Genomic DNA, 17,485 nt, shown 5'->3' on the forward strand with positions numbered 1-17,485 from the left:
GGGCCATGTGCAGCTACAGCAATATAATCTAAGTCACACTCTATATCCTGTATATTTTGTGGTATACTATAACATAAAGCTATGATAAGTAAATAACTATTTAAACAGGAATAGAAAACACTGGGTAGACAATGTGGCCAGTTTAACGCTACTGTTGGCATTTTAACTTTTGCATTTCTTAATTTTGATTAACTGTCAAGCATTTTATATGTAATATTATATGGGTAAAAATACAATTTCTTTGTGAGGTGTTGTTATACATACATGTGTACACTTATGTGATTAAGTAACAATAAGCACAGATGTAGATGAACAAGTAGATAGCCTAAAGGATTTCTATACAGGCATTATAGGTACACAGGGCACAGGTACACGGCATGGCGCTGTTTTAGCCCAGGTCCAGACTAGTATTTATATTATACTGGCAAAGCACTCCTAATTTGGACAGTTTATACTGGCAAAACTTTATTTTGCTCAAGCGGGGGGCTGGAATAAGCTATGCTGGCAAAAGTAAACTACATCAGGAAAAAATAAAAGCAGTTTTGCCAGTATAACTGCATCTACACTAGGGTCTTTTGCTGGCACAGGTACCTTGGTCACAAATCACACCCCTCACTGAAAAAGCTCTGCCAGCAAATGTTAAGTTAGTTGAGATCTGAAGGTTAAAGTGAAATCTATACAGATATCAGAGGGGTAGCTGTGTTAGTCTGGATCTGTAAAAGCAGCAAAGAGTCCTGTGGCACCTTATAGACTAACAGAAGTTTTGGAGCATGAGCTTTCGTGGGTGAATACCCACTTCGTCGGATGCATGTAGTGGAAATTTTATACAGATGTTTTTCAGAAATCAGTTAAAACCAGATAGAAATTTACTGAATGAAAAATTGTATGTAAACACTACTTTAGCACTCATACTTTCAATTAAGAAATGATTTCTTATCTGACCTCTTCATTAAGGAACAAACCGAAGACCACAAAAATACCACTCCATGCATCTTTCAAATTCTCATTTAGGTTTTTGCCAGCTCCATTGTCCTGTCTTAAAAACCATGTTCCTTGGAGACAACATTGTTCGGAGCAAATAAATAATGGATTTTAACATGTCTGACAATCAACATTTTTCATTTAAATGAAAATCTTTGTAAATGCAACATTAACACTGAGAATTTGAACAGACAAAAAGGTTCACATTAATACTACAGATATGTATGGTAGTATTTTGGATTGTTGCTTGGATTGATAATATTTTGTCAATTTTTCCCTGGGATGTGTGTAACGTGGTCAAGTTTATTATTATTGTGGAAACTTCAAATTTTCAATATCCTGACTAATCCATTTAAATTTTCAAACTTAACAAGGCATTAACTGGTTTCTGCATTTAACCTTTTTAAGAAAAACAAAAGAAGTAGGGCAAGAAGAGAAGTCAAGCAGATTTGGGGAAATTAAATCATTTATGTCATCACCCCATTTCATATAAGTTACTTAATGCTTGACACTAGCTACTTCAGTGTGATTTAGTTTTCAATGTTTTAAAGTTATTTATTGGGGGAAGGAAGAGAGAAGGCGAAGTGCAAGAAAAAGAGGGAGAGTGTGTGTCAGGAATCTTTAGGGAGCGTAGCATATAAGAGGAGGATCTGCAAGCAACGAAAGGAAGAAGCCAGCTTCCTAACCTCTCTTTGCAATTGCAAATCCCCTATAAAGTAGGAATGGAAGCAGCAGCAGATAAGCATCTCAGAGCAGCAGTAGAGATTTCTTGGCATGCAACCCAGCATAGTTCTAGGCTGAAAATATAGCTTATTGAAGGAGATAACGTGAACAAGGATTGTGAGGGGGCTCAGAACCGAAAACCTTCAATTTTGACAGGTGAGGAAAGCAGTTTGTATTAGACAGCGGGAAGAAAAGGAAATACAAAGATGTTCTTCACCTAAGAATTATAAGGACAAGCATCTTCAAGTTTTTATAGTTAAAATAAGTAAAAAAACATGCACACTTCTTTTTCATAACCTTTTGACAAACTATCATTTTCAATCCAGCAGGAGCCTAAACTAAAACTCAACATACTAAAATTAAACTAAAAGGTATTCTGCATTCAAACTACACAAATGGTTGAATTTAGGCAGGGCTTAACTAAGGTATGTCTACACTACAAAATTAGGTCGATTTTTAGACATCGATTTTATACAGTCGATTGCATATGTCCCCATTAAGCGCATTAATTCGGCAGAGTGCGTCCTCACTACCATGGCTAGCATCGACTTACGGAGTTCCCGCAGTACCCCACAGTTCCCGCAGTCTCCGCTGCCCATTGGAATTCTGGGTTAAGCTCCCAATGCCTGGTGGGGCAAAAACATTGCCGCAGGTGGTTTTGGGTACATGTCATCAGTCACCCCTTCCTTCGTGAAAGCAATGGCAGACAATTGTTTCGTGCCTTTTTTCCTGGGTTACCTGTGCAGACACCATACCACGGCAAGCATGAAGCCCGCTCAGCTCACCATCACTACTGCCATTGTGGGCAAGTCTACTGTGGGGGCTGCTGTGATCCAAGCAGCCAATGCAATCATTGACATTCTGTTATCAAGGGTAGTGACTCTAGGAAATGTGCAGGCCTTTTTAGATTTTAGGTGCATCATATTCCTGTAATTTGTCGCTGGTGAAGAAATCTTGCAGCCGTACATTCCAGTCCAGTCAGTGCTGGACAGTAGTAAGGAGCAGTTCAATTATAGGCTGAGCAAGTGCAGAATGGTGGTAGAATGTGCCTTTGGACGTTTAAAAGCTTGCTGACGCTGTTGGTCAGACCTCAGCACAACCAACATTCCCACTGTTATTGCTGCTTGCTGTGTGCTCCATAATATCTGTGAGAGTAAGGGGGAGATGTTTATGGCGGGGTGGGAGGTTGAGGCTAATCGCCTGGTGTCCGATTTTGAGCAGCCAGGCACCAGGGCAATTAGAAGAGCACAGCAATGCATGCTGCGCATCAGAGAGGCTTTGAAAACTAGTTTCATGACTGGCCATGACAGCTGTGTGTTTCTCATTGATGCAAACCCACACCCTTTGTTGATTTTAATTCTCTGTAAGCCAACCACCCTCCACCCTTTGAAATAAAGTACCTATTGTTTTGAAACTATGCATTCTTTCTTTTATATATGAGATAATGGACAAGGTAGCCAAGGTGGGGTGGGGGAGGAGGGAAGGACAAGGCCACATTGATTTTTAGTGTGGCTACAATAAGCAAACTGTTTGAATGACAGCTTTCTGTTGCCTGGGCCCTCCGCTGGAGTGGAGTGGCTGGGTGCCCAGAGCCTCCCCGCTGAGTTCTTGGGCATCTAGGTGAGGAGGCTATGGAACATGGGGAGGAGGGTAGGTGGTTATACAGTGGATGCAACGGGGGTCTGTGCTCTTGTTCGCTTTCCTGCAGTTCTAACAGATGCTTTGTCATAGAATATCAGGATTGGAAGGGACCTCAGGAGGTCATCTAGTCCAACCCCCTACTCAAAGCAGGACCAATCCCCGGACAGATTTTGGCCCCAAATCCCTAAACAGCGCTCTCAAGGATTGAACTCACAACCCCTGGTTTAGCAAGCCAATTGTCAAACCACTGAGCTATCCCTCTCCCGTGTGTTTGCTCCCCCAAGGGATGCTTCATCATGTCTGTTTGCTCCCCCATTAGCCTCAGCATTGCATCCTGCCTCTGCTCTTCACGCTCACTTAATTCTTTCCTGGCCTCTGCCACTGAATGCCTCAATGCATTAAGCTGTGCCTATCACTGCGGGAGGACTACATGAGTTCGGAAAACATGTCATTGCGAGTGCAGATTTTTTGCCTTCTAGTCTGCAATAGCCTCATGGACAGAGATGATACGGGGAGCGTAGAAACATTCTACGCTCTATGATTCGGGGGGGGGGACGGGGGGGGGACACTGCATGGTCACCTGTGCTGCTGAGTTCACCACACTGACCAAACAGGAAATTAAACGAAAAAGTTCCCAGGGCTTTTCCTGTGTACCTGGCTAGTGCATCGGAGTTCAAAGTGCTGTCCAGCACACTCACAATGGAACACTCTGGGATAGCTCCCGGAGGCCAATTTGCGTCCTCACTACCCCAAATTCGACCCAGCAAGGTCGATTTTAGTGCTCCTCCCCTTGTCGGGGAGGAGTACAGAAGTCAATTTTAAGAGCCCTTTAAGTTCGACGGAACGGGGCTGGTTGTGTGGATGCATTCATTTTTAAAATCGACCTAACGCAGCTAAATTCGACCCAACCCAATAGTGTAGACCAGGGCTTAGCCTGACCAGAACTCAACCATTTTTCCTAGTCAAGACAAACCTTCAGCTAAAGAAGCATGATAAGCACCTCTCAAACTCTCTTTTAATAAGCCTCTAACCCAAGTCCCCTTTTCCCAGCTAAAAAAATTCTTACATCATCTCCAAATGTGCAATGAGAATTTGAAATAGATTGTTTTCTAATTCAGGTGCGTTCAGTTGTTTAGTATCCATTTCTTCCAGTAAAGGAAGACTATACCCATCTTGCTCAGCTCACATTCAGGAACTTAAAAATGTGAGAAACTTACCACCTTAAACAAAAGATAAGGTATCTAACAGAATTAAGGGTTTTTCTTATTACAGTTGATATTGAGAGCTACCTTGCTGAATATGTGATGCTGCCAATGTCCAAGTAACTTATCAGCAAGATGGCTGCTACCAGAGATAGGATTTTCAAATGCATTTAGATTATAAGTGGTTTTTCACTTTTTGAATTTGCAGAGTGGGCTCAGAAAAATAAGTATAGTTTTCCTTCACTAGCATTTGCAAGTATTAATCACCATGTTGGGGCATGACAAACTGATTTTTTATTAGGTTCTCTGACTTCCGAGATGATTGAGAGAAAATATATCTAGTTTGTCTATTTTTTCCCCCTAAACATAGATATACTAGGTATTAGAAGCTTCTTTGACTCTTCAGTTCTGTTTATGCATGTTTATGTATTCTTTCCCAAAATGTTTATTAGAAACATTTGCACAAAAATACTGTCTTTTTCCTTAGCTGACTTCCACTAAGAGAGCTGCAAGTCATACAGCTTATAACACAATTAGCTGCTATGGAGAGAATTATGTCCTCAGAAACAGAAAATAATGTCTTCAAGGGATTAATAAGGAACAGGAGGTGATAATGTCTATTAAAATAAATTAACAGAAATACCTACATTTAAAATATTTCAGATTTCCATGAGGCATCATCATTATAAACTATCACTTAAATTGCTTCAATTATGGAAAAATACTTCATTTCGTTTAGAAGTTTCCTGATTTTGGCATAGTACTATACCTGTATTTATTTGGTTGCTTGCTTTAGCCAGGGATCCAGTGTTATTCCTGCTGAAGTTGTCTTGAGCTGACTGAAAATCTGAAGTAGACCATGATGTAGAATTATATCCCAAAGGAACTTGCTGTTGCAGTGTACGAGGTACAGTTGAACTTTGATCAGGAAATGTATTAGTCTCTTTGAACTGTCCAACAGCTGGAAGACTCTGGGAAGTAAATACCTGCCCATATGGACTACCAACAGACATGGAAGGATAGGAAAGATTAGGATATACAGCACTAGAGACAGTAGGCATTGCATAATGACCAGAAGAAAGGGGAAATCCCTGAGATGCCACTGAAGAGCTGGTTGAAGAACTGTAGTGACTACTCAATGCAGAATACGACTGTGGAACACTTGTATGTAAATGGGATGCAGATGATATTGCTCCTTGGGTAAGTCCTCCAGCTGACTCCACAGGATGAGGAGCCCCACTGTATAACTGCTGTGTGTTCAACATGCTGGGACCCACAGAAGGTGTCATGACACTTTGAACTGGTATAGAATAGCAAGCAGAGTGGTAATCAGCAACATACTGGTTATTCAACTGCGAGGGGACAGCTTCATGGGGCACTTGTGGGTAGTGTCCGGAGGACGCACTATAGTTTTCAAGATGTAAGCCATATCCAAAAGGGAACTGCATCTGATTCTGCACTGGACCTGAAAAGAAGAGAAAATGTCATATGTATTAAAGCTGTATGGGTTACATACACTTTTATCGCAGTTGGCTGACATACAGCAAGCAACCAACAGCATCAAAAAAGGAAGCTACTTCCAAACAGTGGAAAGGACAGAATAGCTAAAGTAGCAGACATTTATGTGAAAATAAAATACTTAAAGCAGTTTGTGTACACATACAAAACACAATTTTCAAAGTTCCATCTCAGATATTTGAAAATGTGTTGTAAAAAGTTTTCCCCAAGCTAAGATGCTACATGTCATATTTATATTTGGGGGATTATTTTTTAAACAAACATCTTAGAAAGCCCCTGAAAAAGAATGGTATTTATAACAGAAAAAAATAAACAACATTACCTGGAACGTTTGGTATTTATAACAGAAAAATGCCAATATGGGGGGGGAGGGATAGTTCAGTGGTTTGGCCTGCTAAACCCACGGTTGTGGGTTCAATCCTTTAGAGGGCCACTTAGGGATCTGGGGCAAAAATCAGTACTTGATCCTGCTAGTGAAGGCAGGGGGCTGGACTGAATGACCTTTCAGGGTCCCTTCCAGTTCTATGAGATAGGTATATCTCCATATATTATTTTTTTCAAAAACAACCTGTTAAATGTGATAGGACAATAAAATCTTCCATTCAAACCAATCCATCAGTGGATAAAAGTTAGTAATACTTAGCTTTATGAATTCTTAAGAGAGGACTAAAGTGCAATGCTGAGTTGCTATTGCTTTTCCCAGTATCCCCTCACCTTGTTTTTGAAGTCTGAGCTTCCACAAAAGCCCAGCTATAAACATACAGTATACAGGAAGATAGCTCTTTATTTCCATTCACTGCCCCATAGTCCTCTGGTACAAGACAGTAATTGCCAAGTACTTTTAGTTATATATGAATTTCTCATTTGTTTTTCCCCACTCTAATTTGGCTTGACAGGATAAGCTGCTTGCATCAAATACGCTTTCATCTTTGCCAGGGCTACTGTGCATCCACATATTCATAGAGCAACCTGTGTTTTGAGTACCCTGTTTGTACTTAATCAAGTACCCTTGCCAGCACAGAATAAATTAGGGAGCAGCTCAATAAAGTAACCTGCCTTCTAAAGGTTTGTCTGCACAAAATACACTAAAAAATTATAAAACTAAAATAAGCCTGGTTTAAACCAAAAATGAGTCCACACAGCCTTTACACTGGTTTAAAATGTGATTTAAGTTAAAGTGGTGCAACTTCTGTATGTAGAGAAGGCTTCAATACGCATTTTGGGGAGGTGAACGTTTACTCCTTGCCAGGTACAACAGATTTTGGAACAGAGAAGGTTCTGACTATAGGTGGGTTGCATTCACTGTGGAAACTGATCTCAGTGCATCAATGCAACTGGTCCTGCAACAGTACCTACCCCTACCCCCATAGGTGCAGGCCTGGCAAGGACTTCCACTATTAATAGTAGCTGTGGCCCAATTTGACCATACACCACATATCTGTTTATATAAGCAGGCTGGACCACAGTAAATCTAACAGTCGGTTCCTCTCAGGCTCTTTTCATTAACCCACTAGACAACTATTTTCTATCTGAGGATAACCTCTCTCTCAGGGTTCTCTTTTTAAATTATTACTAGAACTAATTTACAATCACAACAAAACAATCAATTGTTTGGTCACGCTGAGCTACTATACTATTATTTCTTGGGTGACCACAGAGCTCAACTCTGACAAGACATGACAACATAAGAATGGCCATATTGGGACAGACCAATGGTCCATCTAGCCCAGTATCCTGACTTCCAGCAGTGGCCAATACCGGGTTCCCCAGAGGGAACGAACAGAACACGTAATCATTAAGTGATCCATCCTGTTGCCCATTCCCAGCTTCTAGCAAACAGAGGCTAGGGACACCATTCCTGTCCATCTTGGCTAATAGCCATTGAGGGACCTATCCCCCATACATTTATCTAGTTCTTTTTTGATTAATTTGAAGAGCAGTTTGAATATTGTAACTATAAATAAATTCAAATTAGCCATGACTATGCACTAATTGTCCAAAGCTGCCTTCTGATTAGCTGATAGAGCCTTTCTGAAATTACACATTATGATGTTCAACAGATGGGGAAGAAAGGTAATGGAGGAACAAAGATAATGCACCCTGTGGTGGCAGGAGATCAAGAGAGAGTTTGGGAAGAGCGGTGAGGGGCTGAAGGAGAAAAAAAAGGGTGACAGTTTAAACAGCCTCCTTCTCCAAAGTGCCAGGCTGCCCTTTCAGCAGCAATTTATGGCCCTTTGGGCACCCTCTAATCATTAAAGATGAAGTGAGAGCGGTTCAATTTTTCCCCCCACCCCATACAAAGTGAGCTGAGAGCATTTGTTAGGCCACAAAGTGCTGCTGAAAGGGCTACTGGATTTTTGAGAAACAAAAAAAATCCCAAATAGTCCAGCAATCCTTAAAAATGTTGAGAAACAATACATTTAAATAATGGCCAAAAGATACCTACACCTCTTTCCCAAGTAGCTTTCAGAGTAGAGGGCAATGGTGAATATAGCCCAAGAAAACATTTTAAAAAATGAAATGTAAAATTAATGAGCCCTACTCTAACAGTAATGAGCTATTTTATGGTGTCTATTAATAGGCTACTGATGCAATATGACCTCATGCCTTCAGCCACCTGAAAAGAGGCATCAATAATTCACAGTCTGTCATGCCTTGTTTTATTCAAATATTTTTGACACCTTATATTTACTGGTTTTCCACACAACAAATTCTATGACATCTCTTTAATGATGTGTATCTGTGAACCACATCTAATTTAGTGTATTTTTAATTTCTTATATTGAATACAAAAAAAGTCAGTAAAGCTGTATTTTGTAGTGCAGCGCAGTGTGTAATATGACTTCTTCCACTTCCTGATCTCCAAGTGAAAGGGCTGTGCATAGTACCAAAATTTTATTATGCCTTTTTAAAATTAGCATTGAAAAAATAAGACTGGGAATGAATGGAGACTGAACCACTAGTCCATAATCTCACTGCTTCAAATCTCCATCTCCTATAATCGCTGAATTGTCTTCATTTCCAGTCTTAAATACTGTATAAGTTTTAGTATGTTCAGTAGCCACTTCTAACACCACAATCATTTTTGTTCTTTCACTACAAGTGTGAAAACTGAAGAAAATGACACTCATTTGTAGCTAAGCCAATGAAAGAAAGAACAATTTTATCACACAAAAACAAATTGAAAAAAGATTCATAACTTTTAGATTTGAAAAATTCCAGTCCTTTACTAGCAGATTTTACATTTATAGTAGAAAGGAACTAGGCATTTAAGGCCCGATCCTTCAACAGTAATTCTAAGTGAAAAGGGAGTGCAGTATCTGGCCATTACTGTATACTTACACAAAAACCTCTCTGATTACAGAATACTGGTATCAGCTTCTGTGACATTTAAACTGCACAATAATAGTTTAGCATGTCTAATAGTTTAAAAATGATTAGCTTTATTTTATAATTTAAATAGTTCAGAGTTCACTTATCCAGCATTAGCTGAAAAAAATTAAGAGTTCACAACAACAATCTAAAATATGCTTAAATATTAACTGTTATGGTCTAGAAAAGAACAAGTCCCTTACAAAAGCAGAGACTTGCTTTAAATACCAACCTGGTATCTAGCAATTCAAGAGTCCTAAAACTTCTCAACATACTTTCAGATTTGCAAAAAAGTGTAAATCCTGAAAACTAAGCAGAAAACTCACCAAGTTAATTTAAGATACTGCTCTCCTGATGCCTCTCATTGTTAGAGACTACAAAGTGGAATTGACCTCAGTGCAGTAGATTGTCTTATAAATATGAAAAAGTGCTCATCCAAAGCTCTAAGTGCATTTATCATATATTAAAAATACTAAAATAAATGCAGTAGACTCATAATAATGGGGGTCAGAATACCCACACCAGCTTCAGATCCTCATCCCTTGCCCATACAACCTGACCAACCAAGGAAAGACATGGACCTTAAAAAAATATCTGGGCTACTTGGGAATATATTCACACCTTGAGGTTCCCTCAAGCAGAGGAAAATATGATTCATCCCTTACTAGGCCAGAGACTATTTCTGAGGTGGTCCCAATTACAAAAAATAAAGTGCCTTTACCAAAGTATACCTTAATGATAATTCTACCTTTGTTCTTTTCCCTTCCTCCATTTCCCCCTATTTCTATCATACTGCAGATCTGCTCCTGCATAACTTTACTCTTTATTCATCCTTTCGAACAGAATATTGTATATTACATCCAATGGTCTCTGGGGACATACAAAAACACTGAGATAACTGGGCTTGGATAACTGGGGAGAATGTGTGTGAAGACTTCAAGGTGCTTCTCATTACTACAGACAGCTGGTCAGCTTAGCAGAGCTGCTGGAAGAGGGATCTAGTGCTGAAGCGCCACAGAACTCTGTTCATCCAGATCTTACGATTTCTACACAAGTGCTACTGCTACACAACTCCTAAGCAACTCCATTTTGTAGCGTGAAGGAGCTAAGCAGGATTGGAATTTCATGGATCCCAATGGCTTCCTTTTCCATCTCTACTTCACCTGAGGATGGGCTATCAGCAAGGAATGGGGAATTCTCAAAATTTCATCCAAATCTTTACTGAAATTCCCAGAGAACATTACCTTGTTTTAGGTAACAGGAGGGTTTTGGATAAGTGAGGTTTGGATGCTCAAAATACCATACTAGGTAGAACACAGCAGTGTGACAACAGGATTATAGAATGTGACTGTCAGCAGGATTAAGGAGAGCATCAGTGTACTGGATATACAGCTTAACAACCAAGGAATCTAGACAGAATACCTTCAGCAATCTTGAAAAGTTTGAAGATAAGGTACATTTTTCACCAGAGCTTGAAAAAGCCACTCAGGCTACATAGTCATGGTGAGAGTCAAACAGGGAAACAAACACCATCAACTTTGGCAGAATCTAAGCTTCGATTTAGAGTATTAAATTTCTAACCCGTTTGATTGCAAAGAACAATAACCTTCTGAATGTGAAATAAATATGAACTGTTGCAGTGCATTCCTGCTAAGTATGCAGTCAGCTCCAGTCGTCTGAAGCTGCTCAGAGTTAAGAGCTCTGAATTTATCAGACTCCTAACCAATCAGAGGCTAATCCGAAAGATTGCCCCCCTCCCAAATGGAGCACAGGTAGAGGGACAGTACCCCAAGTGGAATCCAAGCAATAGCCCCCTCTTGTCATTAACGGTGGGACAGGTGACTAGGCTACTCACTGGGCCACTGGCCCTTCCCATGAACATCTTTTGTACTGATGTCTGGCTGGTAGGTGTCATTTTTCCAAACCCTACTACTAACAATGAATAAGTTCTAAACCAGGGGTAGGCAACCTATGGCACATGTGCCGAAGGTGGCATGCGAGCTGATTTTCAGTGGCACTCAAACTCCCCAGGTCCTGGCCACCATTCCGGAAGGCTAAGCATTTTAATTTAATTTTAAATGAAGCTTCTTAAAAATTTTAAAAACCTTATTTACTTTACATACAACAATAGTTTAGTTATATATTATAGACTTATAGGAAGAGACCTTCTAAAAATGTTAAAATGTATTACTGGCACGCAAAACCTAAAATTAGAGTGAATAAATGAAGACTCAGCACACCACTTCTGAAAGGTTGCCGACCTCTATTCTAAACTATGAGAGTAAAAGCCAGTATTTTCAGACTTAGATGCCATAAATTAGACACCTAATCCATGCCTGGGCTCATTTATAAAGTTTGCCGGCACTCAGGGCTGCTTTGAGTTCCCAGTATTTCTGAAAAATCAGGCTACCTTTTTATTTAGGACACTAAATATAGACCTAGGTGCTTTTTAGACATCTAAATTTTAAAATACTGCCTTACATTTTTTATTACAACAGCTGAATCTACTATTGGTGATGGAAACCTAGCTGAAAAGCAACATAATCATTAACCCAGGACATCATACACCTTTAACTTGAAAAAAAATAAGGAGTCCTTGTGGCACCGTAGAGACTAACACATTTATTTGGGCATTAGATTTCGTGGGCTAGAACCCACTTCACGAAAGCTTATGCCCAAATAAATGTGTTAGTCTCTAAGGTTCCACAAGGACTCCTCGTTGTTTTTGCTGATACAGTCTAATATGGCTACCCCTCTGAAACCTGTCACCTTTAACTTGAAATCTAGATAACTGCAAAATATGAGTTGGAGATTCAGGTACTACAACTTCCCCTCAAAACCCCTAGCAACTTTCTCTCCATTTTATCTCTTCTGTTGCTGCGCAAAGAGACTCATGTAAACAGGGAAAATTTGATAGAAGAAGAAACAGGCTTTGTCTAAAAGTAAAAATTATACCACCTTAACTACACCAATATTGTTAAAGTGGTAAAACCCTTTTAGTGTAGGCACAGTCATACCAGTATAGCTTATTCCCATATGGGACAGGAAAGAGGCTATAATGGTCTAAGAAACCTTTACACCAGTACAACTTCACTCGCATTAGGGATTGTACTATACTGGCATTTAAACAACCCAGCCTACCCAACAATTATACCAGTGCAAAAGCCATAGGTAGACCAGGCCTAAGTGAAACTGACTACCCCAAAGTGCTATCAAATGCACAAACCAAAATGAAAAAAAGGAAGCATCTATTTTAGTTGTAATCTTAGGTGTCACTTGTAACAACATTATTAAAAAGTCTTCCTACAGAAATGTGTGGATTTTTTAATAGATTATCTCTTTAGTATTTAGTGTTTCAACATGTTTAATTTTTAACACTGCAGTTCCTTAAGACTGTTGGAAAAAAATCATTAATAGTCTGAATTCATATTACAGTACTACCTACATCTAGATGTCAGTTTTCAGCTAGATAGCAGCCACCAGCAACACGTTCAGTTATAATTAATAATTTTACTTTCAAATATTCAGTGACAAGTTCTTACATTTGGACTTCAAGATTGATGGGCTAAGCAAAATAGGTATTTCAAAAAAAGGGCTTTGGCACAGAATCGAACAGGAAAAGTTGAATAGTTAGGAAGAAAACTATTAGGACAAACAAAAGGCAAGCCAATTTTACAAAACATAATTTTTTTAAAGTGTGTACCAGTATGAAAATCACTAAGGATCCTTCACATGGACTTGTCCCTGGATCAGACAAATAGTAACAAGGCCATGAGAACTAACATCATTTTGAATACTTGCAAGTCCCAATTTATCACCTCTGCCAAACACTAAATCCTTTTGATGGAAGTATTTTGATTGAGCTCTTTGTGAGGCTCCAATAAATTCCAAGAGTTGGGGGAAGATCTGGCAGAATCTATGAAGCCTAGTGTATGCAGGATTCTAGCAGCAACACACTCATCTCTAGCATGTGCAAATACATCAGTAACTATATTTACATACGCATTACTTACTCCTCACAACATATAAGAAACACTGATTTTAGAAACACAGACCAAATTCAAGTGCCATTCTGGGCAAAGTGGAACATGGCATTAAAACTAAAAAAAAAAAAAAAAAAAAATCAAGTCTGGCAGTCTTGTTTTTCAATTTCCTATTTCCCTTCTTTCTCCCCTTCCTTTATATAAACAATGCCCCAAATGCTGCATGTAAGTGTCCAGGACTGGTAGATCAAAAACAAAATATCTTTTTCAAAATGTTGAAATGTTATTGTGTGGTTATGTAAAGTGACAAATTAAATTAACACCTTACCTATGAATCACCAACTCTACATGACTGTAAATCTATCCAAGGTAAAGAATACGCAAACCAAGAAACGAATAGATACTCAATAATTATGGCGCTAACAAGGTGCAAAATGCAAGAGTCAGCTACTGAGTTTATTTTTTAAACTTTTAAGAATTAAAAATGATTGTCTGAATCACAGGTAAATGGTCAAACTAAAAAAGGTTGTAAACAAAATTATTTACGCATGTTGCTAATAAGCCCTTAAATTATTACAGTGAAAAAATTTTAAAAATCCAAATAGTTATTACTATTTTTACTCTTATTTTTTACATTTCTTCCATAGTCTTAATACAGTAAAAATATATGGTCAGTTATAGTTTCTTATTTTTAGTGTTACAATATTTGGATTTCAACAATGCATGGAAATGGCTGTTTATTTGAAAACAACTGTTTACATTAGAATTTTATGAACATAGAAAAATGTACATTGGTCACAGTTATTACAAAATTTAAGTTGAAAGCCATTTTTTAAAAGTTTCTATTTAATCATCCCAGGTTTCTACCAACCTTCAGCAATATTTGCATGAACTTGATTCACAGTCTGTTGCCTAAGCATGACAGCTAAAACTTTGTTCGTATAACCAAAGGGTATTAAAATTAAAGACCTCAATCCTGCAAACAGATCTACAAAGACCAACCTCTGTGCCCATGCCAACCTGACTGTAAAATCAGAGCCTAAGAGAAGATGTTAAAATGCAATACTAGCAAATATGCTTAATACAAATAACAGAAAGAAATGAAACTGATTAGGATCAGAAGCTGTAAAGACTTCATTAAATCAATTATACATATTTTACGATCAATTTTAAAATTGTGAGCTATAAAATCAGTGACAGTATCATTGTAGATTAAAATATTATGCTAAAACACACAGGCAGTTTGCTCAATTTTAGGATATGTAACTTGAAGTGCATGTCTTCTCATTTTATTATAATAAAACACCAGAAGAAACAAAAAGCATCATGTTTTAGTAATTCACATCCTTTTAAGAATAATCATGAATCGGACCCTTGTTTATTTCCTGAAAATCCCTAAAGTCTTAATCCTGAAGATTTAGGCACATGCTTATTTGGTGTATATGAACAGATCCACTGGGAATGCAAATATTCCCCTCGAAACTACTCAGGTGTACAAAATAAACCACGTGTCTAAGTGTTTGCAGAACCAATGCCTGAGTGTGTTACAGCCTCCAAAGTGTTCCCAAGATGCAGTTTCCCACCTAGAAAGGTTCCAAAATTAAATTAAATTTGAGGAAAAATATTGTACTACCTCACTTACTATTTTGAATAAGCCTAACTGGCACTATTTAATATGCCGAGAAGTTATTCCTCTGTTTCAGAGCCAGAATTGCAGTGATAGGCAAAAACTTATCAAAGGTTGGGTTTTTTTCTCTCAGTTACACAGCTCCTTAATTTCAAACACTTCATGCCCACTTCCCAACCACCAGACACAGTAAAAAAACACAAACTATGTCTAGATAGCTGTGCATGCTTGTCTATGAAGCGAAAAGTCATTCCTGCAGGGCTCTCCATACTGCCAAATAAGTCACCTCCACCTGCAAATCATGAATGTCTGCAAAGAGGGAAGTCAACATCTAGGCTAGCGATACTCAGACCACAGTGGTTTAGGAGCCAAATTAGCGATCAACATTACCCAAAAAAGATCCACAGTAGTGTAAATCAATTGCTTCATTTGCTATAGTACTATATATTCATATTTAGTTTGTATACCCATAGATTATTCTCACAGCAAAATGACTGATCAAGTATTATTTTATCAACTACAATTGATTAACAAAATAGTACTGGCCTACACTAAAGCTGTAAATCAACCTAAGTTATGTAACTTACCTAACTGAAGTAGCATAACTGAAATTGATGTTACTTAGGTCACCTTATAGCAGTGTCTACACCCTGCTGAGTCAAAAGGAGACGCTCTCCTGCCGACTTACCTTATGCTTCTCCAGGAGCTGGAGTACAGAAGTCGATGGGAGAGTGCTATGCCATTGACTTAACTTGTCATCGACACCACTGCATCAGTAGCAGGAGTGGTGATTTAGCCGTTAGCCAAACCCACGATAAAAGCATCCTGTTTGGTTAATAATTAAATCACACATGCTGCAAAGAGCCACCTATGGCTCCCGAACCTCAGTCGGAGTATCACCAATCGAGGTTAACCACTCACAGGACTACGAGAACCTCCTGTGAACTAAAGACACTGCTTCACTCTACATCCTGAAAAGCATGTTATGTGACATTAAACCAGCCTCTCACTCAGCTAGATGGGAGCACGACTGGACCGCACAGTACATGTGCTAAACCCGTGAGTGGACACACACAGCCCAGCTAACCCAGACAAAAAACATGGGAATGCCACAAGGCAGAGTCAGCCACCACCCCCCCTCCGCCCTCCTCTATCCCAGCCCCCTGCTCCCCCACCCTCCTCTGTCCCAGTTACCCCTCCCAATCTCCCCCCGCCCTCCTCTGTCCCAGCTCCCTGCTCCCCCACCCTCCTCTGTTCCAGTTACCCCTCCCAACCTCCCCCCGCCCTCCTCTGTCCCAGCCCCCTGCTCCCCCACCCTCCTCTGTCCCAGTTACCCCTCCCAACCTCCCCCCGCCCTCCTCTGTCCCAGCCCCCTGCTCCCCCACCCTCCTCTGTCCCAGTTACCCCTCCCAACCTCCCCCGCCCTCCTCTGTCCCAGCCCCTGCTCCCCGCCCTCCTCTGTCCCAGCACCCCCCCCTCCTCTGTCCCAGTTACCCCTCCCAACCTCCCCCCGCCCTCCTCTGTCCCAGCCCCTGCCCTCCTCTGTCTCAGCCCCTTGCCCCAGCCCCCTCCACGCCCTGCTCCATCCCAGCCCCCATACCCCAGCCCCGCTACACCCTCCTCCACCCAAGCCCCCCCGCCCACCTCGGTCCAACCCCAGCCCCGCTACACCCTCCTCCATCCCAGCCCCCACTCTCTGCCTCTTGCCCTCGCCGCTCTACCACCACCGCTATTGCCCCGCCCGACCAGTCCAGTCCAGCCCCGCCCCAGCGCTAGGCCCGCGCGGATCCCCGGCCTCGGCTCCTCACCGTTCTGACAGGGCGGCGCCCTGGGCGCGGCGGCGGGCGCTCTGGCCCCTCCAGGGGCGGCGGCGGGGCGCGGGGGTATCCCGGCTGGCGCCGACATAGCTCCTCGCTGCGCCTCTGCCTTGGCGGACGCGCCGGACGTCACCAACGGAAACGACCCTGGAACGCGCGCAGCCGCAGCCTTCCACCCTGGAACGGGCGCGTGAAGGAGCGAGAGCAGCCGATCCGGGCCCGGAGCCACCGCCATAGCCCACAGCGCCCCCTAGCGCCGCCTCCCAGCCCTGCTCCACCGCCACAGCCCACAGCGCCCCCGAGTTCTACCGCCACAGCCCACAGCGCCCCCTCCCAGTACCGCACTGAATTCCAACCCACAGCGCCCCCTACTGTCCCCTCCAAAGTGACAGGCCCACTGACCCCCCTGCGCCTCCCAAGTCCCAGCTTCTGCCCCAGCCTCTCCAGACCCTGCTGCAGCCCATTACTGCATGTGCCCTATGGACCCTTCCCTTTTTCTCCTCTCTCCTCCCCCCAGTGGTGAGCTGGAGCCGGTTCCCACTGGTTCGTGGGAACCGGTTGTTAAATTTAGAAGCCTTTTTAGAACAGGTTGTCCTGCGAGGGACAACTGGTTTGAAAAGG

General features: G+C 41.2%; 1 protein-coding gene across 6 annotated transcripts in view; it reads right to left on the minus strand.

Annotated features, from left to right (window-relative positions):
- SEC24B (SEC24 homolog B, COPII coat complex component) overlaps positions 1-17,011 on the minus strand; it is a 100,321-nt gene extending 83,310 nt beyond the window's left edge. For all 6 annotated transcript variants that reach the window (XR_005599128.1, XR_005599129.1, XM_039540611.1 and 3 more), the window contains exons 1-2: positions 16,856-17,011; positions 5,317-6,012 (exon numbers count right to left, since the gene is read on the minus strand). Coding sequence is in view for 4 of the 6 variants with exons in the window: in XM_039540611.1 (XP_039396545.1) it covers positions 5,317-6,012; positions 16,856-16,952 (793 nt within the window). In the remaining 2 variants the exon portion in view is untranslated. The remainder of the gene's footprint in view (positions 1-5,316; positions 6,013-16,855) is intronic.
- Positions 17,012-17,485: the final 474 nt, after the last annotated feature.

The sequence above is a fragment of the Mauremys reevesii genome, linkage group 5 (assembly GCF_016161935.1).
Source record: "Mauremys reevesii isolate NIE-2019 linkage group 5, ASM1616193v1, whole genome shotgun sequence".
In the NCBI taxonomy this organism is placed as follows: Eukaryota; Metazoa; Chordata; order Testudines; family Geoemydidae; genus Mauremys; species Mauremys reevesii.